The sequence below is a fragment of the Hyaena hyaena genome, unplaced genomic scaffold (genome assembly GCF_003009895.1).
Source record: "Hyaena hyaena isolate Hyena2069 unplaced genomic scaffold, ASM300989v1 scaffold_799, whole genome shotgun sequence".
Taxonomy (NCBI): domain Eukaryota; kingdom Metazoa; phylum Chordata; class Mammalia; order Carnivora; family Hyaenidae; genus Hyaena; species Hyaena hyaena.
Genome location: NW_024081430.1, coordinates 706682 through 732448, shown reverse-complemented (window position 1 = coordinate 732448; position 25767 = coordinate 706682). Strand labels below are relative to the sequence as shown.

Sequence of the window (25767 nt, the reverse complement as noted above, 5' to 3'; positions counted from 1 at the left end):
ACTCAGGAGCCATGTGCTAGAGCAGACACTGATCAGAAGAGCTAGGATCTTGCAATGGACATTTCTGCACACCGCTTCTGGTGCTAGTGTCCAACGCACAGGCTAGGTCTTTGCACATTAGAATTAGGGTTTTAAGAACAGTCCTTAGACTGCCACTTTCTTATATATACCAGTAGGAGAGCCCACCTTCTAGGATGATAGTATTAGCACTTATTACAGCAGTCAAATGATTCTTGGTGGTGGAGTAGGGATAAGCCAAATGGCTCTTTCACAGGAACATGACAGAGTAGGATAATGAGTGAGCGATTAAGGACCCAAAGTACCATTGGATGCCCTGGGGCCATGACTGTGTGCTGATTCCTCATCACGGCCCTCCAATGTGTTTAAGTGATAGAATGTAACGAGGCATGTATTTATAAGAGAGAAAAGTAGAAGGGATTTATTTTCAGCACCATCAAGGATATGCTAGAATGAGAAAAACTTTAAATCGATATTCTCCCCCTCCAGGATTTATGCAGGTGCTGCTGTGTTATAGCTGCTACTTTCCTTTGCTTAATGATCTGATCCCTCCCTGGAGCTTCATCCTTCTGAGTACCTAAGGGGACTATCTCCAATAATAAATAGCTGTGGTTTAGATGGAGCTGGAAACCTGCTCCCAGGCAATCAGAGAGGGGCAGCCGTGAGTCTTGGCCTTATTAAGCCAGGAAGAGATGCAAAATGGGAAAAGTGAACAAACTCAGGCCCCTCTCTAAATATCTGAGGTTGGCATCCATTTTTAAAATTTTCCAAAAATGAGTTTGGAACTCTGAGACATGAGAAAGATAGAGCGACTGTATGCACTGGTTTGTCCAGGACTAGATCTGCCTTATACTTGTCATCCTAGAATGACCATTAATGACTGATGACCCTTTCACTTGCAAAAGTGTCCGGATATTTGTATTATAAAGCATATGGTCACCCTAGTGAGAGAAAATCCAGTAAGAGTGCAAACAGTGCAGACCAATTCAGATACACAATGTACTCTCTATGCCTAGGTTTATTTAACTGTAAACTAGGGATAATAATATAAGATTTTATTTAAAAAATTTTTAACGTTTATTCATTTTTGAGAGACAGAGACAGACAGAGAGCAAATGGGGAAGAGGCAGAGAGAGAGGGAGACACAGAACCCAAAGCAAGCTCCAGGTTCTGAGCTGTCAGCACAGAGCCTGACGTGGTGCTCGAATTAAGGAACTGTCAGATCATGACCTGAGCTTAACCAACTGAGCCACCCGCCTGGCTGCTGCCCAATACCTGGCAGGTACTCAGCAACTGCTAGTTCCCTGGAGAGGAAACAAAAACAAAAACTGCCTTCAGCCATTTGGTGGAGTAGACTTCACTATGAAAGATCATAAGCAGCCTTGTTTTGGCACCATTTGTAACTAGGTTTTTTTTTAATGTATTGTAATTGTCATTTCCTTTTGAGGGGCTATAAAAGCATAAAGAAGGGGCACCTGGGTGGCTCAGTCCATTAAGCATCTGACCTCGGCTCAGATCATGATCTCACCGTTTGTGAGTTTGAGACCCATGTTGAGGTCTCTGCTGACAGCTCAGAGCCTGGAGCCTGCTTCAGATTCTCTGTCTCCCTCTCTCTCTGCCCTTCCCCCACTCATGTGCGCTCTCTCTCTCTCTCAAAAGTAAACATTAAAAAGATAAAAAATAAATTTAAAAAATGTCTGTCAGAGACAGCCACCTTTGGACTTGAAAAATGATCTCACATTCACAAGAGGCTCAAGTTTGCTAGATGTTCTGCTAAGTGAATACCAGCAAGAGAAATGACAGGATTATAATTCATGGTGTTCGAGCTTGAGCCTAATACATTATACTTCACCCTTGATGGGACAAGATTGGAACTGACTGAGAGTTGGACACCAGAGTCAGGCAGATGGAGATCATAACATCATTTTTATTAATGGTGAAGTTGTTGGAAATAATGACTTAGTGTGAGGGCCAAATGGGTTTGCCTACTCACTTCAACCTCCAGACAGCCAACCAGAAAGGAAATTAGTATCTACAAACATACCTTTACTAATAGCACTGACTGGCATCGGTCCGTGAGGGCAAGGAAGAAAGAAACTAAGTTCTCTTCAGTGGGAGACTAGTAGTGGATTTGCTCTATCTAACCAAGAAACAAAGAAAGACATTAGTCACAACCAATCAAGTTGCTCAATTTTATATGTGGAAAGCAGTAAAGGAAGGACAAGGGGCTGTATGTGTTACACTAACACATCTGGGCAGAAACTTGAAACCAGAGGAAAGAAGGTTCCTCATGATGTCGTCATCCATATTTCCCACTAAGTATTTAGTCATGAAAAAGATTTGATTAGACTGGACTTGACACATTGTCTTTTAGAAAAGATGCCCGGATAATCAATTAAAAATTCATCACGTCTCCCAACTGCTGGTCAGAAATTGGACTAAATACTATTACTAGATGTCAAACAATCAGTACACTTCCTTTCTCTCATATACGATAATGGCAGTCAATTATTTTAATCGCCTTGGTGGTGAATGAAGGTCACTCCTAGCCTGCAGCACCATAGCTGCGGCTGAATCATATCAATCACCTCAGAGGGAAAAGAACTAGGTTTCCATTTCGGTCACATAGTTCCCTATTCATTTTATCTGGAGGAAGTAATAGCTTTCATGGATACCGTTCCAGCAAAGGGAAGAATGTAAATCTTTGTTTACATCTTTCCCCTCCCAGTGGCCAGGACACGTTGCCACTCCAGCTGGGTCCAATTCGGAGAAACAATGAGACTTCAATTTAAAAGGACAAGACAGCTGAACTGAAATTGGCTGTTTGAGTCACTAAGAATCTGGACTGTGCTAGACCTAATCCAAATGGACAAGTGAAATGTGAGCACCTCCCCCAGGTGACTCAGCATCTCCTCTAGGCCTCTGACCACTACTGAAGCTGGATAGTTTAGGTGCGCGAAAGGACACGATGGGACCACTTAAATGACTGTCATCTCTACTGTCAGCAGTACATATCAATAGTATTGAGATATGGCATTCAGTCCCTTTATAACCACCAATTTATTCCTGTCCCTTCAACTGTGCTAGTCCCAAGGCATTGTACCTGAAGCATTGTACACTTTAATTTTGTTTTATTTCACAAGTCTTGAAACTATCTTCTACGGGTAAAGCACTTTTGACACCAGGATATTGGCCAAAGGACGGAGGGTAGGGGTCTGTTCAAGAAGCTTAACTTTTAGTGGGTGAAGCTTCCATCAAAGCAAGGCAGAATAAAATTACTGCCAAAACATATGTAAAAGAGAAAAATCAACAATGAATGATCAATAGGACCCAAGGGAGTTAGGAAGTACCTCAACAATTAGCACCTTTTGAAGTAGACTTTGAAGATTGAGTTGGGGTCTCTGAGAGGCCACAATAAATAGCACCTGTGTTTCTCGTAGAAATTCTGAACAATTTTAGAAATAAAAAAAGTACTTGACGAAACTCAAAATACCGGTTTTTGTTATTGGACACGTTAGCAGGAGTGGCTTTAAGACCATTGGCCAAGTGGGTTTCATGGCTCCCCCAAATCCAGCAGAATCCCACAGTGAGGCTTCACTGCCACCCCCCTCGCCCCACCACACACACCTTCAGCAGCAGGGCTCCTGGAGAAGCTGAGAGACCTCCCTCTTCCCGTGAAACTGGGAGTGGGGAGAGCTACTCCCCTCTGAAATTTTGGATGGCTAGGGGCAAGGTAAAAAATAATCCTACATGGCAGATTATGATGATAATCTGACAATACCAGAATTAAGGTGAACAGAGGGTCTGGAGGGAGATGAGGCTGCAGATGAAGGTTGGGGCCAGAACATGGGGAGCCTTGCCAGTTGTGTGAAAAGTGTGGGCTTTTATCTCTAAGCAGGGAGAACCACTAAAGATGGCTACGGACAAGACTGTGTTTATGATCATAACCAGCCAGTGACGATCGCTGTGGAGGCAGGGAAATCAGGAAGCACTTCTAGCAGTGTACAGGAATGAGCATAAAACACTGGGCATTTGGCAAAATTCCTGATTTCATGAGAATTTAAATTGGATCTCTGTGCCCTGGACCTCAGGCCCATTGATTGAAGGGAAATTGCTTATGTTAGAAAATATCTAAAAATTTCTGTGGAAATAATTACATTGTCATTTAACCTATAAGAAATCAGGATTGGGGTGTCTGGATGGCTCAGTTGGATTAGTGGCTGATACCTGATTTTAGCTATGGTCACGATCTCAGAGTTATGACATGGAGCTCTGCTTCGGGCTCCTCACTGGGTGTGGAGTCTGCTTAAGACTCTTTCTCCCTCTCCCCTCTGCCCTCCCCTGCTCTCTCACTCTCTCTCTCAAAAACAAAAACAAAAATAAGAAAATAAGGAAAAAAGAAATCAGGGTATACTTGATGGTAATTCAGTATCCTACCTTCCTTTTATGCCTTCCTTTTAGTCAGCAACTACTATGTGTAGTAGCAACTATGTGCATCCCATGCAGGGAATACAAAAATGAACCTATTTAATAAAGAAAAGAGGTGTCCAAACACATAATTAGTGAGATTAAAAAAACTTTAAGAGATACGAAACATACTATGAGAAAGTTTTTCAGCCTTTTACGCCAAAGTAATTGATAGAGGGGTGCCAAGGTGGCTCAGTTGGTTAAGCATCCAACTTTGGCTCAGGTCATGATCTCATGGTTCATGGGTTCGAGTCCCACATTGGGCTCTGTGCTGATAGCTAGCTCAGAGCCTGGGGCCTGTTTCAGATTCTGTGTCTACCTCTCTCTCTGAACCTCCCTTGCTCACGCTGTCTCTCTCTCTCTCTCTCTCTCAGAAATAAATAAAACATTAAAATTTTAAAAAAACAAAGTGATAGAGAATTTTAAAGATATATTCATTAGCATGATCTTTAAAAAAAAAAATGCTAAGAGGAAGCAGAAGTAAGAATCATTAATTCTGCCTGGTTGGGTTAAAAGAGAGGAAGGGGCTCAGGAAGATTTGGCTTTGAATCTGGAAACCGCAGGATGAATGTAAGTTGCTCACAGAGAGTAAATCAAAAAAAACATTCCTTAAGGAGAGAAAAGAACTTTTCACATTTGGGGGAGGAAGACGTAATTACAGTCTCTCTCAAATAATACAAAGAGATTTTGTTTTGGAAGGGCAAATTAATACACATCCAACCATTTTGCCATTATCTGCAATATTTTTCTCTCTCCCATACCATCTACCTCTCCTCCCACCTCCGTCCTGTACTGTGGGCTAGGTCTTTCCGTGTGTTTTTCAATCCATAATTCGCTGGGCTGCTCTGCTGACTGCTAATTCTACCAAAAAGTCGAAGGAATTTGTACGGGCTGTGGATCTAGATCCTGGCACGTTTATAAGGGGGGATAGGCAAAATATTATAAAGTAAAATGAGTTAGAACCACTCTGATTACCTTACATTTGAGAAGGCAAAGGATGCCTTTTGATGTGGGTTTTGAACAGAGTAGAAACTAAGAAGACTTTGGTTTTGTTTGGGCGAGTTTTCTTGTAGACTTAGATCAATTACATTAAAACATTCAGCCTGCAAACAATGGCCTCAAAGAAAATGCTGGCTCTTTCCTTTTATGAAAGTAATACTTGCACCACAGCCCATGGGATTGGCTGTTCCTTTTCTATTGAAACGATTCACATAGAATGTTATTTGGATGTCCTGGTAATATATGAAGATTAATAGCAGGATATTTCAATCAGAGCTGGCTTGCCGTAAGGGAATAACTGTTTCCCATTGACTAAGTCAAAAGCCAAGTTAGTTTATTAGCATATAATATACTTGGAGTCAGTTTATGGATTTTGTTATTTGGCATTTACATCTTTGACCAATCTACAGAACTCAAAAGGCTTAACAAGCTGACTGAAGCACTGAGGAGAGGCCCATGGTAGAAGACATTTGGGGAATGATACAAAAAGTCACTTAATCCCCTGCCAGAAAGAATCACCTACCCCAAAACAGATAGTTTTAGCCTTTTGGATACAAGATAAAAAAAAATTTGTCTTCCTCAGTATATTATTATCGTTCTGCATGAGAGAACATTCAAACTTTGGAAAAACATGTTCCAAATTATTTGTTGACTCATCCGTTTTGTTTAAATATATGAAGTACATTTATTTTTCTGTCATCCTCATGAATATTTATACATATTTAAATTGAAATTCTTTTATAAGCTTAATAAATAGAAATAAGAATCTTTATATTTGTGTTTGTTTAACCATGTAGTTCTTAAGTACCAGACTCTGTTCTGTGTTTTATAATTATAATACTCATGTATTACTATATTATACATTATATATATTCATATATTACTTTCTAATATATATTATATACATTTATATGTCATATAATTATAATTTATAATTATATTCATATGATATATAAATTTATATAGAAATTATGGCTTATGTAATTTATGGAATATAATAATGAATGTAAATACATAATTTATATAATATAATTTATATAAGTGAAATTTATATAAACATATAATATATGTAATTTATAAATATAAATTTATAAAATATAATTATGAACATAACATATATATTTATACAAATATGAATACTTAATTTAATATAATATCTAAATCAAATTTATATAAATATATAGTATATAAATGTATATAAGTTTACATAAATATTTAATATTTATAATAAATATAATATAAATAATTATAAATAATCTCTCCATACACACACCCACACATACCCTTCCTTTCCTCTCACACAGGCCACATGATCTCTTCTCTGTGGTACCCTCTGTCCCCTTCCTTCCTTTCTGCACATGGTCTTCTTCCCTTGCTTAATCACCCACCGTTTGTCCTACCAGAGTTACAGCTAATAGAGAAGCTTCACTCTCCACCAACCCACTTTTCAGAAACTCACTTCAGGCCTCAGGTTTCCACTCCAGTTCCAGGAAGGCACATGTGGCCCATTGCAGGTCTGGAATCCACCTCTAGTCCAACCAGCTTTAAAAGAAGCCACACAAGGCTGACCTGGAAAGGTCAATTCTCTGATAAGGGAGTGTAGACAGGGAGGGCATGACCAGTGTTTCCAGAACTCATGCCGCAGTGACATCTTTGGATGACTTACGGGATACCGCATTTAATCTACTCATCCACTCTCCCAGTCTGTCCTTGGCCCCCTCTGATTGCCAGACAGAAAATCGAAGCAAGACAACCTCTGAAATGAAAGCCAGCTGGTGGGAGCTAGTACAGGATTCCTGTGAAAATACCAGTAGCATTGATAATGCACAAAGTAGATGAGTTCAACAGTATTGAAAACAAGCTGGACAAAAACAGGTTTGCCATATTCATCAATAGCTTTTGCATTCTCTGTCCCCAGGAGAAGAAATGCTACACCATTGGTTTTTAATCTTTTACCACCAGGAAAGGCATTGCCATTAATTCAAACTCTGTATCTTTAGGGTCTTAACAACTGCCTATCCCCAGACAAATTTCCTGAGATTTTAAATGTCAAAATAAAATATACATGTTTATTCTAGTCTACTGGCGTTAGCTGTAAATATAGAAGGACTGTACATGGAGGGGATCCATTAAGTTAAGTATCAGTAAGGGAGTTGCCATAGGGATCAGTGTAACAGGAGAGAATGTTTAAAAAATTCACGTTATGTTCCACCTGCCTAGTCCTAAAGTGAGTTGGAAATTTATACATTGGGAAGTCCCAAACTTAGGGAAAGACCCCAACCATCTTTCAAGGGATTCCCTTACCACTTGACAACCATAAGTATCCAGAAGTGAAGAGTCTTGTTGCATGTGGCTTTATTTCTACTGTCTGATAGTTTGTGTGGTACTTGATACTCCCAGATGCTTTCCTAAGCATCAAGTTAGGTGCAGAATTATAGTGACAAAAAGGTATAGGAATAATAATGACACACAAGATAGGTTTGCAGTGGGTTTGGCATTCACCAATTGGTTATATCACCAGGATTCACTAAAACGTAATTGGGTTCACTACCCATTTCCAAGTAAGGCCAGACACATTCTGGTTATAGTTCTGTTGTCTGGAATAGATACTATATTCTACCTCTAAAACATGAAAGCAATATCCCAAATCTCTGCTTCCATAGAAGATCTGCAAAGATATTCTCGTTAAAATGAAATGTATTCTTTTATGTCAGTCCCTAGATATTTTCTTGGTGCAACTCTGATCCTTGGTAGCTTAAAGATTTCCAATCATTTTTCCTTTTATAAAATACAGCATATAAAAATATTCTCCTTCCAGACAACAATATTCTCTAACTGTATCTGAATATTCATGTTTTATGAATCTTCCCAATTAAACTTAATAAACAGGAATAGTTTTAAGTGTTGTCAGTTGAACACAAGTGATTACCAGATTTATGTATTTTTCATAAATCTACCCCCAATTTCTCAGACCATAGAAAAGACGCACTAGATCGATAAGAACATGAAGAATCTCAGTCTGAAACTATCTGGTGAAAGTTGTGGTATTATGCAAATTTCAGCCATTATTTCTCAATAAAGGTGGCAAATTAGTGTTCATTAGAATGAGGCAAATAGCTTACTGCTTCTCTTCCCATCACTACAGTAATTGATAATATCCCCCAAGTCTGTGCAACGTTCTGTTCGAAAAACGCAAGATCTTAGGGAGTTGCTGAGTTTTTATGACCTTATTATGTAGTCCAAATACAGGAGATGGTGGCCAGTGTTCTGTTGGTAGAGTCAGCCATTGAACCAAAGGCCAGGCTGTTCAAATGGGAAGTTGGATGAAGGGGATATGTTCAAAGTTTTATAATCTTAAGCAAATCTTAATTATGCAAATTAAAAATTGTGAAATATAAAATATACTGGTAAAGTCTTACCATATGCATAGTTTCAAAGCATGTGAATTCTCCACACAAACTTCTAAACCATCAAGAATCCCATAATCCCCCAGCTGGCAAGGCCAATAAATTAATTATATTCATGTTTATTGCTCTACAACTTCAGGGAATTGACAGAAATGCCCACCCACCCTTAATAGACTCAGTCTTGAATGCATTAAGATCTTTGGGTAGTCATCTCTCACATAAAGTTTGAACCCTCCTTTCTAAGTGGCCTCTACTGTAATAATCACATCTGTGGCCTAGGTCATTATGATCTACCTAAGGTCAACCTTCTATGTTCCATCTCCATATAAATATTAACCATTGTCCAACAGCAAATAAAGTATTTTTTAGGCCCATAGGCATTTTAGATCATATATGGTGATGTTGACATGAAACCAAAGTGTTAATTTACTTTGATCAAAACTCTCATGTTATCCAGGCATTTCACTACAACATTGAATATTTTCACAAGTGCCTGAACTGATCATAGATTATTATCTCATGTCAGCAGAGAGAGAGAGAGAGAGAGAGAGAGGATCTTTTTGCAATTTGAAGACATTCTCCTGTTCCTGCCACTTTTTCTTCCTTCCAAATCCCAACCCAGTCTTTGTTGAAGCCAATTTTGACACTTTCCACCTTATTGGGAGCCCAAGCTAAAGTACATAGCAGTCAGAACAAAATGTGACCCAAGTCCAAGAGGCTGTCTTCAGCAAAGAACAATAATTGGGGTGGGGTTTGTAATTTGAAAGTGGTAGGTCAACCTGGAACATTGTAGAATGTAGCTCTTAAACCCATTGCCCAAGCCCACAGTTTTGAAGGCTATGCTTCTAGTTCAAACACTGCAAAAGCAAAAGAGTGTGGCAAAACCTCTTCCTGCTTAAGCGTCTCCACATTGCTCTAAAATTAAATTCTAATGGAAATCTCTGAGAAGTGCTGGAAGTCTTTGGTTATGGTAGAAAATGAAAATTATTGCAATCAACTAAAGAATTAACCTATTTTTCCCCAAAGGCACAGGAAACGTGTACACACACACACAAGTCCCTGAGGGCTCTAGATAAAATGAAAAAACCTTCCTGAATAATACATGTCATATTTTTTAAAACTGTAAATCTAAACAACTATTTTTTTGTGTGTGAATGGCTAGTAGGTCTGCTGAGCAAGGTATAAATTTGTGATTATCTTCAAAGGAATTTATATTAATTTTGTTATGGGCATACATAAAATAGAAATGTGCCATGTGAATTCAGCTGAACATACAATGGATTCCAGAATTAAAAATGTTTTCTTTTGTCATTAATAGAAAAAGTACTGTTCATGGTATTTTAAAAAGCCTTTTCTTTACTGATGAAGTCATACACTACAGATTTTAGTTCTTACATTTGTGACTTTCTCTAAAGTATTTTTAATATCCTATGTCCAAAATGTAACTTGGAGACAAAAGTGTGAACAGAAGAAATAAGGAAAAACAAGAGAGAGAGAATGGAGGGAGGGTGATACCCTACAGATAGTGTTTATTCTGGAATTTGAGCCAGTCAGTATAACTGGCCAGCAATAGCATGGTATAGTTCCCTTGGACATAGAGTTTTGTTTGAAAACCCATTCTAGAACTTGCCTCACAGGCCCCAGTGAGCTTCAAACTGATGTTCTTTATAGCTATATCAATGTGCTTAATTTGGGATGGAGTTTCATAAGGGTCCATTCACAAGTTTTTCATGAATCGCTTTTAAAGATCCATAGACCCTTGAAATTGCATAGAAACATTTTTGTGACTATCCATATATGCACTCATTTTTCTGGAGAAAGGGTCGGTAGCTTTCATCAGATTCACAAAAGTATTCAAAGATCCTTATCTCTAAGCAACAGGCTAAGAATCACTTCTTTAGTTGATTAATGATTATTTGATATCATTTCTTTTCTCAGAAACAAAGGCAATGTGTGTGTGTGTGTGTGTGTGTGTGTGTGTGTGTGTGTGTGTTCTGACCCAAAGACAATGTTACCATATACTGGCTGGTTTAATTTACACAAAGCATGGTATTTTTAGATATAGCCTCATTCTCTACCTTTCATGACTAAGAAATTCAAAACTGCTTTTGTTTTAGGCTATGAGGGCTTTTATTGTTTCTAAAACAAATTTCCCTGTATTATCACTGTAGGAAGTAGGTGAGAATGTGGAGGCCAGATATATTTAGTATTTATGAAAAGGGAGATGATATTTTGATACTTAATACAATTTTTAGCACTGGACTATAATATAATAATAACATAAATCTATATATTTGTTTTCATCTTTGAATTGGTAACATCTTCATTTCAAATATAGGAAACTTAATCATCTAAACTTTCTGTATTTCTAGGGGTTATAGCAATTTGGTACATTGACAAATATATTGATAGGAAATCATTTGTTTATTGCTCTCAATTTAGCCTATGAAAATTGATCCTTGCACCTATGTATCCTCTCAGAGGGAAGAGAGGCTTCCAGGCATCTTGCCTATTGTCTGGTAGATTCTAGATCACTGGAACATTCTAGAAGGCCCATTCTAGGACTTCTTTCTCCATAAAAACATTAAGTGGATCACAGTTGGTCTGTGAGTTGGAGTAAAGATCCCACTGACACACCAGTGCTCAAGATCAGAATTTGGCAAAGTCTTCTCTTGGAAGATCCTAGAATGAGTCTAAACATATCATTAGGTATAAAACAGCAGGTACAGCACATTTTTGTTCATTGACATGAAGCAGTAGGAAGCATGTGCTAAACCAAGGCAAAGGGAAAAATTAAATAGCATAGTACTTAGGCAAATACCTCATAAAATAGTTTTAAACATTGGAAAAGAGACTCTTTTCCAAGCCGTATTAAAATAAAAACCCAGGGTGCCTGGGTGGCTCAGCCTGTTAAGCATCTGACTCTTGATTTCGGCTCGGGTCATGATCTCACGATTTGTGAGTTCCAGCCCCATGTTGGGCTTCACACTGACAGCACCGAGCCTCCTTGGGGTTCTCTTTCTCCCTCTCTCTCTGCCCCTCCCCTCCATACTCTAAAAAACAAACAAACAAGATACAAACCCACATAGGGGTGGGTATTTCTTATGTCAGCAACCTCTCCTCCAAAAGAAGTGTGCTGTATTAACATTTCAAGTTAGCCCTTAATCTTCAGAGTTTCTTTCATTAGGAATTTACTTAATCCTCATAATCAGCTGTAAGGAAAATATCTCTTCTAAAGACATGTAAATAGTTTTACAGTTTTAAAGTGCCCTTTTGTCTGAATTATTAAGGGCCTTTTAGTCAAAAGCACAATCTTTCCCTTCCCTCTCCTTGGATTTGAAGGAGTAATTCTCAGAAGTTCTCCATCCACAGAAGAATCAGATGGGACCACGAGTTATCCCCCGCCGCCATACCCTCTGGACCACAAAAAGTAATTTGGGGACCAATGATCGTCATTTTCTTAAATTTTTAAAATGTTGATAGGAAAACAGCACCCATTTTTGTGTAACTGACATTTTGGATATTTCCTTTAAAATGAAAATCAAACCATGAAAAACACTGACTTAGAAAAGAGAAGGCCCCAGGACACTGATATACTTTAGAAGTATAATAGGTCACACAAGTCAAATACAATCTCTTATTAATGGAGCAAGGAACCAAACCTCAAACGATTATTTCTCACAGGGCAGCAGTTTCCTGATAAAAGAAAAAAAAAAAAAAAAAAAAAAACAGCAGGCAAGAGAAGGGGGGAATGGAGATGATTGAAGGCCTTTTTTTAGTTCGTATTTACAGAAGCGGCACAGAATCTTGATTATTTCTTTTTTAAGATAACTGCTCTGTACAAAACCATCTCATTTTTATGGTACTGCTCAATTCCTTAACTATTCTGGGAAGGTAAAGTGAGAAAATACAGTGTGATACCAAAATGAGCAGAAGTTATTCAATGAACAATGATGGCACTTAAGAGAACTCTTGAAAATGAACTTCAAGTCTTTTTCATGATGTCTCTCATGAACATTCATTTTTATTCCCTCCCTTTAAAATGTCAGGTTCAACCGTATGTGAGTGCTGATGTTAGGGCACCTTTTACATCTTATAGCTCACTGATAATAGCATAAATACTTTGGAAAAGGTCTGTGACCCTTCTGAATTCAATTGGATTCAACAGATGTTTCCAGATCACCCATCATGAGCCTGGCACCTTGCTCAGTGGTTAAGGACACAGCACAGTAAGCAGATGGCAGATGACACATCTCCTGGGTACTTTATTGTGACTGTGACTCTATTAAGAATCAATAATCAAGCTGATCGTTTATAGTCAGATATAGATAGACCCCTAATGTAGCCAGTAGTTAACTCAAGAAGTGAAAATATGCCTCTAGCTTGATTTTGATAGTCTTCAATAAAGAGAACCATTCAGGCATTTTTTTTTTTTTTTTTTTTTTTTGGTGTTTTGATGACTTCAGGGATCTGGACTGCTGTAAATTCCCATTTTTCATGTAAGAAGCTAAAGCACTGGGTACACATGAGACTTGCTTAAGATCACATTTCACTTCCAATCTTTTGGTTGCTGGCTCAGTGTTTCATCTACTAACCGATTCCTTTCTCTCCCTCCTTGCCCTATGCACCCCCCCTCCAAAAAAATATGACAACTGGTGCCTTCACTGGCCCCAGCTCCCCAGGAGCTCTGGGGAAAGGGCAAAGCCAAACAGACTTCCTTGGTGCCACAGGAGTCTCCGTAACATTTTTGCACCATATTTTATCCCTTCATATGTTCTTATTTCCCCCGTGCTCAGTAATTTTAGTTTGTGCTTTTTGTTTCTCTTTTTGTTTCTTTGGTTTGCTGGCTTTGTGTTCTTTCCTCTTTTTTTTTTTTCCTTTTCTTTTCCTTTTTTAATGCAGGAATCGGTCAAGGTGTTCCGGTGGTGGCGCTCATTGTGGAAGGAGGACCCAATGTGATCTCCATCGTCTTGGAGTACCTTCGAGACACGCCTCCTGTGCCAGTTGTTGTCTGTGATGGGAGTGGACGGGCGTCTGACATCCTGGCCTTTGGGCATAAATATTCAGAAGAAGGCGGGTAGGTGATGAGTGTGAAGCCTGTGTTCCAAGCTTCCAAGCTTGGAAAGACGGTATTGATTGATTGGCTAATTAAGAGGTTTGGTATGGTAAGGTGGTGGGGAAGAGAGCAGGGAAACGTATTCTACATATTCTACATAAACGTATTCTATGTTGTGAGGCATTCCATGAAATCTCCACCAGGCTAGCCCAATGAAGAGGACAAAGGGAAAGGAAAGGTCGTAGACATGGTAGCCTTTCTCTTCTATTGATTTCTTCATCTTTTGTCCCTCCCACTAAGAAGAAACAGGAAGTGGGTTTTAACACATAAGGCGCAACTAACCTGGACCATGTAGATCGGGTTAGTACCTTCGGAGAAGCTGGGATGTGCAGTTTCCAGGCTCAGCCTCCATACGGCAGCTTCATCAATCTGCTGCATGTTCACAAACGCGAAACCTTAACAAAAACTTCTGGTGGCTGGTGCTGTCTAATCCCTGTAGCCTGGCTCAGAAAGCACTCTCTCACCACTCTGTTCTAGTGTCAATTCGTCCTGGACTCCCACTGCCATGCACTTTCCTTGGTCTGTCTGCTCCCTAATGCTACTTTCATCAGTCCACAGCCCCAGCCCCTAGGAAGACTTCCCTCCACAGCCTTCCCTGCCAATCTGAGGTCCCACCCAGGCAGTGATGGCATCCAAGCACTCTTGGATATTATTAGATCACAGTGACTCACCCCAAAGTATGAATGGGGGGGGGAGGTCACTGAATTTTTATTTAATTTTTTAAGTTTTTATTTATTTAAGGAATCTCTACACCCAATGTGGGGCTCAAACCCATGACCTCGAGATTAAGATTTGCATGCCCTTCTGACAGAGCCAGCCAGGTGCCCCTCGTCAGTGAATTTTTAAATAAGGAACTTCCTAACCGAATCAATTCTCCTAACCCATAAAACTGGTGGGTGAAAGGAGTCCCAAAGGAGATGGGCTCTTTCATTCATCCCTTTTACAAACATGCACCAAGCATCTATTGGGTGCCACCCACGGAGATGGGAAAAAAGAGTAACAATTCTTCCTGCTGTCAAACAGCCTCATAGTTAAGTCTAGTAAGTAGATAAGCATGTAATGGTTAGTAGTGAGTGGCTGATGAACTTGGTTACGCAGGACATTCCCTACTCCACCTGTCGGCCATGGCCATGTAGCCTTTCTTAGAACAGGCTCCGCTGGGCAGCTCCATGCCATCTCTTCTCTCCCATTCCTTTCCTTGTCTGTGCCGAGGCCCAGCAGTGCCTCAGGTGAGCCGTTAACCAACCCCCTTCCCTGATAAGCGTGTTAACCTAAATAAGGGAAGAAAAGGTGACCTCGGAGAGTCACAGGCCTCCCTCCCACTAACACTGCAAACACTGACAGTGATTTTACGCCATCTTCAAGCTTTTGATGTGAAAAAGAAAAAAAAAAAACAACAATATTCACAAGCATGAAGTTGGAGTTTGCTTCCTGGCAAATTTAGATTACTTTTATCTTCTCCTTTCATTGTAAATATTGGTCCATTTTATAGCTAAGACGCTAAAAAGAACATTTGCCTGAACGCCTCCGTGTCTGTTACCCACCAGGGTTCAGGATCCTCAACTGTGCTTTGCTTTTATTAAATATGTAGCCATCGTTCTCATCAATTTAAATATAGCAACATGTTTCTTTTTCAGAAATAACTCGAGAATTTATACAGCTTTTAGCTTCGGCTAACCTTTTCACTTCCTGAGGCTTGTAATTATTTCATTGTATTTCCTCAAAGTAAAGGCAACTTTGCATTCAGAAGTCTCATTTCCTTTTCAGAAAATTCATGGAAAAGTGAGCTGTTCATCCGAACATTTCAGGTTTTTAAAGTCGGACACAATGATGCTCTGGGCCAGGGCCTGCTTTGTGTCATTATCGTGGGTTCCTTACTGCGAAAATGTTACAATTTCTGATAAGTTGCTCTTCCTGACTCTGTTTTACATGTAGGGGAAATGTTACACATTTGAGAGCTGGGGGAAGAGGAACTCTATTTTTTAACCTAGGGAATAGGTACACAGGGCAATTATGTGCTTTCCCAAGGCCACATAGCCCACAATCCCAGGTCAGGATTCTGATCTATTATAAAAATACACCAAAATGGAATTTTGTGGCATGTGCCTTCATCATTTCTTATATGGTACCTCAATGGTACCATCTCTTAAATAACTTAAGTTCCTTTCAGCTTCCCCTTTGCATTAAAATTTCTTAATTTTTTGTATTATTCCATGTATTCCCAGAAGATAAAATCAATGCATTCATACTAGAAAGCTACTTGTTGGCCCAAGCTGACCAACCCTACAATGCGGGAATTCTCTTCTCCAATCACCCCCGCCCCAGACCCAAATTAAGAGGCAGAAATACCATGCCCTTTTAACTTTAATTGGCAAGTTTGGTTTTAAAACCAAAGTTCAGTTTTAGTTCTGATTATTTTATGACCAAAATATGCAAAAGCATAATCTATATGGGATCTATGCAAACATATAAACCATGGTTGATTATCAAAGAATATGAAGTCATACACATAACCAGCATGGAGATAAAGGATTAAGATATGATTTCATGCCTTGGGAATTATTAACACTAAAACTTTAAAAATTTTAAGAAACATTTAGAAACACATATTAAGAAAATAGAAACTTCAAGAGAAGCTCTGTATTTGCCAATCCAAATATATAAATCTATATTTATTTATTTATTTTATACAGTGTTGTAATAAATGTATGCTCTTACTCTAGGAAAGCAATTATAAATTTATCATGATCAAATGAATTCATGATGTTTCTCTGTGCCATGTGAATAACTGCCAGAACTAATCATGTTTATTTAGCTTGATAAAAAGTTGTCTGGCCACATACGTGCAGCCAATTTAAAAAACATTTCCAGGGGCGCCTGGTGACTCAATCAGTTAAACATCCAACTTCGGCTCAGTCATGTTCTCAAGATTCCTGGGTTCAAGCCCTGCGTCTCACTATGTGCTGACAGCTCAGAGCCTGGAGCCTGCTTCTGATTCTGTGTCTCCCTCTCTCTCTGCCCCACCCTCACTTGCAATCTGTTTCTGTCTCTCAAAAATGAATAAACATTAAGGAAAAAAAATTTAAAAAACATTTCCAAAGAACATTATTTTGCTTTATGCTCAAAAGGAAAAGAAAAACAAGCAAACAAAAATCAAGCCCATCTCAGACTTCGTTCATCAAGAAGAATTTCTTTGGTTTCCAAAATGTCCAACAGAGTTGGTGCATATTTCACTATAAATAAATATAAATATATAACTATATTCATCTAAGTAAACCTATGCAAATAAATGTGTGTAATTGTATATATAAAATTGAATATACAAAACATACACACCTTGTTTATGAAACCTGAATCAGAATTTGAAATCCTTGATATTTACTTTTAGGTTTTTTCAGTAATTTAAGTTTATTTATTTTGAGAGAGACAGAGAGCATGCGTGAACAAGTGGAGGAGTGGCAGAGAGGAGAGACAGAATCCCAGGCAGGCCCTGCACTATCAGCACAGAGCTTGATATGGGACTCGAACTCACAAACTGAGATCACGACCTGAGCCCAGACCAAGAGTCGGACACTTAATCTACTGTGCCATCTGGCATCCCTTTGGTAATTTAAATATGGTTTCAAAAATTTAAACTCATTTATAGATTGTTAAACAATACAGGTCCAAGAACTGTAAATGTGTAAATTTGGCTCTAAAGCTTTTCATTTTATAATCTTAAAGGAATAAATAAAATTTACAGACCTTGTATTTTAACTTTTGTGAAGTTGGCACTTTGCCGTTAAATTCCCTGTTATTAACCAACTTGCAAGAATATAAATTTGAAAGGTCATTACTTTGGAAGCAAATTGTAATTGGCAAAACTAACTTTTGTCGATGAGATTACTTGAGGTAAAGGAAGACAGAGCATATCCATCCCAAAGCAAATGGGTTTGGATACACTAGAGGGCAACGGCAATTAAATTCATTTGCCTTTTTTTCCCTCTCTGCCCTGTGGCACCTGCTACCAGAAAGAAATGGCTAAACCCTCTTTTTCCCTTAATGTCTGGCTAGATCATTCTATTTCTCATCTGTCACAGTTTTAAAATGAGTCATAACTCACTTTCCCTAACTAATTTCATTTCATAAAAATATTATCAAATTTTTCTTTTCTGAGTCACAAATGACTAATCACTGCCAGCAAACAGATTAATGCTACTCAAGTGGCATTAGATTCGATTACCTAAGTTTTCAAATAGGAAGATTCTACTTTTTGCTATGTTGACAAAACAAGCTGACCAATTAAACTCAGTCAGAACACCTTTCAGGCGGTAGGTGCCTGCAGTTAAAGCCAGAGATGAGTTTGCTTGATAAGTCACTGACTAAGTCTCAGATTGCAGAGAAATGTGGCCTAGCTCATCATTTATCAGCCATTGAGACAGTGCCACACAGATGAAAGATGTCAGCGTGAAACTGGCATCTGAGTGAATGTGCATTCTGAGATGATGCTCCTCATTCTTCTGGATTTTATTGCTAAGTTTTACATTTATTTTGGTATCTTTTTCCCGAAATTAAGTATCTGAACTTAGCATTTTTAGAGAACTTAGGACAAGAGGCAGACCCGATGGTAACAGAAAGCCGTTACACAGTCTGTTGATAACTCTGGGGCATCACCAAGGAGCAGATGCCAATAGACTGTTCACATTCATATTTGTCTGGAATTTGTATTAGATATCATGGAGAAACACTGGGCCACTAATGGCTTGTTCTTGAGGATGAGAATAGATAATATATTTCAAGTAAAAATCTGATTTTCCTGTTTAAAGCAGGCTTAATAAAGAATCCTTCATTGTATATTAGCTGAGGCAAAAGTATAAATGGAACACAAAGTGGAGATGAGAAAGGAAAAGTACATTACATGGCTTCAAATTATATCACTGTGTCCTAGCACAAATATAACAAAGGTTTGCTTCTCTCCAAATACACATCAAAATGATCAAAATCAGGAGGAAGTTACCAGAAAACTAGCCATTTTAGAAATCCATGTGTAGCCTATATTCCCTACAGCATATCACTCTGTGCGGTGGGTACTAATGTTTTCTTCTGCTTGAGAGATTTCCATCTAAGGCTGAAGGATGTCACAGCCATGTCATTTCTCTCTAGAAGATCTCCTGAAAGGAAGTAATTGATCTCAGTAGTCTGTTTCCCAGTATGATTTAGACATAATTGGAATGTCAAGTGAGAAAGAAGGAAACAAATACCAAGCATGCTGACTTCAAGTGTCTATTTTAGTTTCCATTAATTTCATCTTACCTTGTCTCTTTTCTAGAATTTTTGATAAGAAAGCACATCAAAACTTGATTCTGTTTTATAACTTTCTCATAAGGGAAGGGAAGAAATGTGGAAGTATCTTGTATAGACAAAGCATACTTGGAGCTTTATTTCAAAAGGGTTTTGTTTTTGTAAACTGTTTTCTAAGTTAACATTTATTGAGTACCTACTATATGCATTCAGCTTAACTGTTGGAGAATGAGAAAGACATGGCCCTGTCAGAGATTTTATAACGGAGGTTAAAAAACACAGTTATTAATACAGATAACTAGAAGGTCATGTATGCTGTGATAAATGTATAAGAGCCCAGAGGACCAACTACTTGAGTGTGACATTTCTCTCAAGAGTCTATTCAGGGACGCCTGACTGGCTTAGTTGGAAGAACGTGTGACTCTGGATCTCAAGTTCATGAGTTCCAGCCCCATGATGGGTGTTAATTACTCACAAGATGACATTTTAGTGACTCTGTTGCTGCTAGTCCCCTTTTTCATCAAAATTGGATCCAAACTGGGGCACCTGGGTGGCCTAGTCGGTTAAGCATCCTACTTTCGCTTAGGTCATGATCTCGCGGTTCTTGGGTTCGAGCCCCGCGTCGGGCTTTGTGCTGACTGCCAGCTCAGAGCCTGGAGCCTGTTTCAGAGTCTGTATCTCCCTCTCTCTCTGGCCCTCCCCTGCTCGCGCTGTCTCTCTCTCTCCTAGAAATAAATAAAACATTAAAAAAAAAAATTGGATCCAAACTGAGTATCACCCTGGATGACAAGAAAAAGCTACTATTTGACTCTCTTTTATGTAACTTAACACAGGAAAAAAAAAAGAATCAGCCTGAAGAACATTAAAAGAAAGTTGATAAAAGGGACAATTCTGTGAGATACTGTGTTTGTATGTGTGTATACATACTATTATGTTGAATTTATATATACTCAAATTTACATATATTTAAATATATTTTCATATTATTTATATATAATATATATTTACATATTGAAATTCTATATTTCAATTTAATGAAATCAAGTTAATTGACAAATGAATTTAATCCAATAAAATCAATTAAATCATATATAATTTATATATATAATAATGCCTATTATTATTGCAATTTTCCCCTCTGTGGAATATATTAAAGATATTGATATGTAGATACCTATACAAATAATATAATAAAGGCAATGTAAATATAAAATATAATAAAGATATTGATATATAGATATATAGATACCATTATATCCAAGTTCTGCAAGGCTGGAGTAGCTTAATTTATTTAGGAAAGTTCAAAAGAAAATACTTTGTCTTCCAGTTTGCTATTTGATCCCTCCATGTTGTGTCAGCATGGAAAGAATGAAGCATTGACTAAAAAACAATTACATAAAGTTCATGGAGGAAAGTACGAGTGAGGGGAAAAGTTCTATTGATCTCTGCCCATCCATCAGTTCTCTAAATTGATTAAATTTGCTTTAGAATTGCTCAGCTCCAAGCTGAGAAAGTGTGGCCATGAACATAAGCAGCAAACATTAGAAAGAACACAGAGCTGCAAAATCCATCATGATAAAGAAATCCTTTTTGGAGAACCACTGCCCAGAGGACTTTTAGGCAGCTCATCAATACCAAGTGATCATTGTACAGGATGGATCAACCATGTTCCTCTGAGATTAGCTCAGCTCACTTCTGGGCCACTTGTTACACAGAATGTATTCAAAATAGGCATGTGGTTATCACACTTTGGCATGCCTTAGAATCACCCAGAAAGTGTGAGGAGACACAGTTTTCTCTAAGTATCCAGATTTGGTGTACCTGGGCTGAGGTGAAGGCAACTGTATGTGAAACCAAAATTCAGGTGATTCCAGCCAGAGTGGTCCATGGACCACGTTTTCAGAAACTCCTTTTAAATGTGTACAAATTAGCTTTCTGATGTTGTCAGAAAGAGCCTCCTCACCTGCCATGCCTGGCATACATTCCGCTCACACCAGCCATAGCATTGTTGCCACAAGCACTTTGTACCCTCTGCCAAATTTTGTCCCTGGAACCCAGTTGGCTTGGGAAGTTGATTTAGCGTGGATCACCTCATTTATTTCTTTACCACAGCTGTTCTTGGTTTCAAACATCTGTTAGACTTGAAAACTCCTCCCTTGAAGAGAAAGCTATACCATAAAAATACCCATTTTGACAGGACTGGTAGATTCTCCATTCACATTCTTATTTACATGGATTTCTTAAGGGCATTCAGTTCACTTTTTTATTTCTTTCGAAAATGATTTTCCTACTAGTTCAGAATATATGACCCATTTCCAAAGAGAAAAAAAAAAAGAGGATGAGAAATCTAAAAGTACTGAAAACCGAATGATGGGTCTCTCTGCTGTTGGCAACGCCATGGATGGTCATCAAGGTCATTAAGTTCAGCATTAGTTCATTTTCCTTTGACTTTACAATTACAATGGGCAACCATTCAAGAGTCCCAATTTCCTACTTGCCTGTAACATTGATTTTCACTTTTGTAAAGCTCATATGTGGGTCCTTCCTCATGTGAAATCTCAGATACAAGTGCAATGTATAAGACACAGGATACACGTTCACTGTGTCGAAGCTGGGGTGGAAGGCCTAGACCAGTGGTTCTCAAGTGTTTATCTTGCATCAGAATCGCCCAAAGGGCTTATGAAAAATCAAATAGCTGGGCCCCATCTTAGATTTTCTAATTCAGTAAGTCTGACTGGCAAGGTGATATGCATTTCCAAGAAGTAACCAGGAACTGCTGAAGCTGTTGGTCCAGGGACCATAATTTGAGAACCACTGGTATACAGGTCTCCTCTCTCTGTCTGGCTCTCACCCACTAAGGCAGCTCTGAGGCAGCTTTGTAATGCCTCCTCAGAATTCTCAAGACTTCTTGGTGAAAACCAGTTGATAATCCACAGGGCAAGTCCACATTCCTATGCTTGGACTGAAGACCCTTTGCATTCTGGCCCCAGCTCTCTCTCTCCATGGCCTTCTCAATGAACCTTCCATTCACCAGACAAGAGAACTGAATTGTCCCCTCCCACTGCTGCCTTAGTGTGAGATGTACATGTACATTTCTTTACCCACTTCTACAACATAGCCTCTTTCTCTTATGAAAAGAAGTCATGAGGGCTTTAAAATCCACAAATACATTTAAAATATATTTGAGGGAGACTTAGATAATAAAATGTCCTGGTATTTAATTCCTTTACCCTAGAGGAGATGAATTCTGAATCATCCCGACTGATATTAGAAACCACAGCTGTTAGAAATAGAGTGGATTAACATCTCACCCTGTGGTATCATTAATAATAGATAATGTTTGCAATGTCTTTAATGGATTTCCATTAGATTCTCCATGCAATTCTCATTGTTGATTATGGACTGCAGGATTCATAAAAACTAAATACAGCAGTGACCACCTGCTATAAAAGCTTCTTCCACCAGAGACACATTAAACATGCATTAAAGTAGTATTCCAAGGTTAACTCAAGTCTGTACTACTGTTGTCTAGAAAAGTCTCCACTCATCTTCAATATGCTTTTCCTTTAATTGTCCTAATTGCTGGACAGCTGTCCTATAGCTGATACACATATTTATTATATTTCCTGGAGCTATTCCATGCAAATCAAGTACCCATAAGCAATGACCCCTAAAATAATCAGTTCCTTTGAATTCATGGAAGGCACAGTTCATTCAGTGTCTTGGAGACAGACCTAAAATCTAGAGTTCTTTAACCCTATGATATCCCTGGTGTTCACCCTTTGATAGTATATTTGAGATTTTTTTATCTCTGGTGCAGGGATGACAAATAGTTTTCATCTTGAATGTCAGCAACAATCAACTGGTACTGGCATCCTAGAATAATGTGTTGAGAATTATTCCGAGGCCACATTGGGGCTCAGGGGAGAGATTAATGTGATAGATTAACAATGATGCAAAGAAAGAAATGTACAGTCAATATGCCATGGATGTCTACTTTTATTCTAGAATGAAGACAACATTTTATAGATAGCCCCATATATCACCATCAGGCAGTCATCAAATAGCACATGGAATTATGAAGCCGAGGGAAAAATAAGAAATGTATCTGCCTAAAAAGATACCTGGAAAATAGTCCACCTTTAATCAACACTGTGAAGTGCATCAGTCTAAACTGCCTGACATTATGAGTCTTTCCCTACAGACATAACACATAGGATATCAAAAACAAGAGGCTCTTTGTTGTGGGATTCTGTTTGAAGCTGGATTGAGGGACAAGTTAACTCAGCAATCATCTATGGATAATTGATAAGAAACACTAATTTATTGTTATTTGTTATTTTGAGAGAGAGAGAGAGAGTATGCACAAGCAGGGGAGGAGCTGAGAGAGAGGGAGAGAGAGAATCCCAAGCAGGCTCTGTGCTGTCAGAGACTGATTCAGGACTTGAACTCACCAACCATGAGATCATGACCTGAGCCGAAACCAAGAGTCAGAGGCTTAAGCATCTGACTGAGCCACCCAGATACCCCATAAAAGACTAATTTGAAAACAGTGAGGAATTAATCCATCACTAATCCATCTAAAAAAAAATGAAAGAAAATTATACTTGTTTCAGCATCTCACAGAGTAGGATATGGGATTAGAGGCATCTTCGACAAAGCCTTGAGCAAGAATTTTTACCCTGCCCTTTTCCACATACCTCTGACCCTGTTCCCAAAAGCATACTTGCAAAAGTAAAGGTAATATTTTTTAAAGCTTCTGCATGCAAGAGCCTGATCTAAACACTGTCTTTCATAAACTCTATGGGGTAGCTATGATAATTATCCCCATTTTATAAATAAGGAAATTAAGGACAGAAAGATTACAAAGTTTGCTCAGTATCTCACTGGTAGGGGGTGGTCTGCCCAGGCAGATGGGGCATCACCTCTAGGAAGATGAGACCCAGTAACTGCAGGAAGTTTGCTTGCCCCAGAGCTGAGTTATTCTCTCTCTCTTTTTTTTAAGTTTATTTATTTATTTTGAGAGAGTGCATGCATGGGAGGGGCAGAGAGCAAAAGAATCCCACACTCCCACACTCTCAGTGTGGAGCCTGATTCCAGGCTTGAATTCATGAACCATGAGATCATGACCTGAGCCAAAATCAGGAGAAGGATGCTTAACCAACGGAGCCGCACAGGTGCCCCAGAGATGAGTTATTCTGAAAAACAGCTTCCATCTTCCCCACTTTGTCTCACATGCTGGTTAACTTCTCCTTTGAATAAATATTGGACCAACCTTTAAAGCACGTCATTGAAAGAGGTGCCAGTGTCTTTGCCTGTCCAAGAACTTCATACATCTAAGTCCAGCTGATTCGCTCCATTATAGAGGGTCTAAAACAATAAAATTCCGACTATTCCTATTGCCAGGCCATGTGCAATAATCACTGATAGAATTTCACTTGGGATGAACACAGAAGATGTGTCTTTCCCTTTCATTTTGGCAGCAGAGAAGGTACCTGACCATGTGTCAGTCCCTGTATTCTTTGGCAACACTTAACAATTTCTACTCTTGGCCATAATCATAATCAATAGCAAAAGGAAGGAGAGAAATTACAGGCACATAGCCAACACTGTTTGGGATTTTTCACTTGAATGTCCCACTAGTTTCTGCCCAGGGTAAAGTGCTTGGCAGCCCTGTCTGCCTCAACAGCAGTTCTATCCAAGAGAACTTTCTGTGATGATGGAAATGTTCTCTATCTGTGCTGTCCAATAGAAGTATCTGTGATGATGGAAATATTCTCTATCTGTCCAATCAAATAGCCACTGAGCACTTGAACTGTGATTAGTGTGACTAAGGGTTTGAATTTTAAATTTATTTAGCAGTAATTAATTTTAATTCAGATTGCCACATGTGGCTAACAGCTACCATATTAGATAACATAGCTCTAGTATTTCTGTAACTGAGTTCCACCAAACTGGGAACCCTTGAATGTCTGACAGATTTTCAATATTACGCGACATTTTCCCCTTTGTTTTTTGATTACATTCTTTTAACCAACCACCATTATGTACTCAATCATTCAGCAAGTATTTTTTTGAACACTACTATGTTCCAGGCACTGTTTTAGGCACTGGCAAAATCACACCTGTCAACAAAATAAACAAATATTTTTATGATTACAGAACTTACATTTTAGCAGGGTTAGGTAGATAATAAGTAATGACATAATAAATAAACACATTGTATAATATTTTAGAAAGTGATATACTATGGAGAAAGGGAAGGGTAAGGGAATCAAGGTAATGGGGTAGTGAAAATCTGCCTTCAGCACCTTCATGAAGATTGAGAGAAGAGAACACATAAGTAAGAGCATGTGCAGTCTATGCATCAAGGAGTTAGTCTAGTTAGGAATTTCTTAGACTAATCTGACTTTATGAAATGCCACACATAAAATGCCTAGCACAAATCTTATCTTAGAATAGATACCAAGTGCCTCTCTT

General features: G+C 38.6%; 1 protein-coding gene across 1 annotated transcript in view; it reads left to right on the top strand.

Annotated features, from left to right (window-relative positions):
- The window catches only part of LOC120221665 (transient receptor potential cation channel subfamily M member 3-like), a 71505-nt gene extending 57533 nt beyond the window's left edge, over positions 1 to 13972 (top strand). The window contains exon 6 of the mRNA XM_039219179.1: positions 13794 to 13972. Within this exon, the coding sequence (XP_039075110.1) occupies positions 13794 to 13972 (179 nt within the window). The remainder of the gene's footprint in view (positions 1 to 13793) is intronic.
- The last annotated feature ends 11795 nt before the right edge of the window (positions 13973 to 25767 follow it).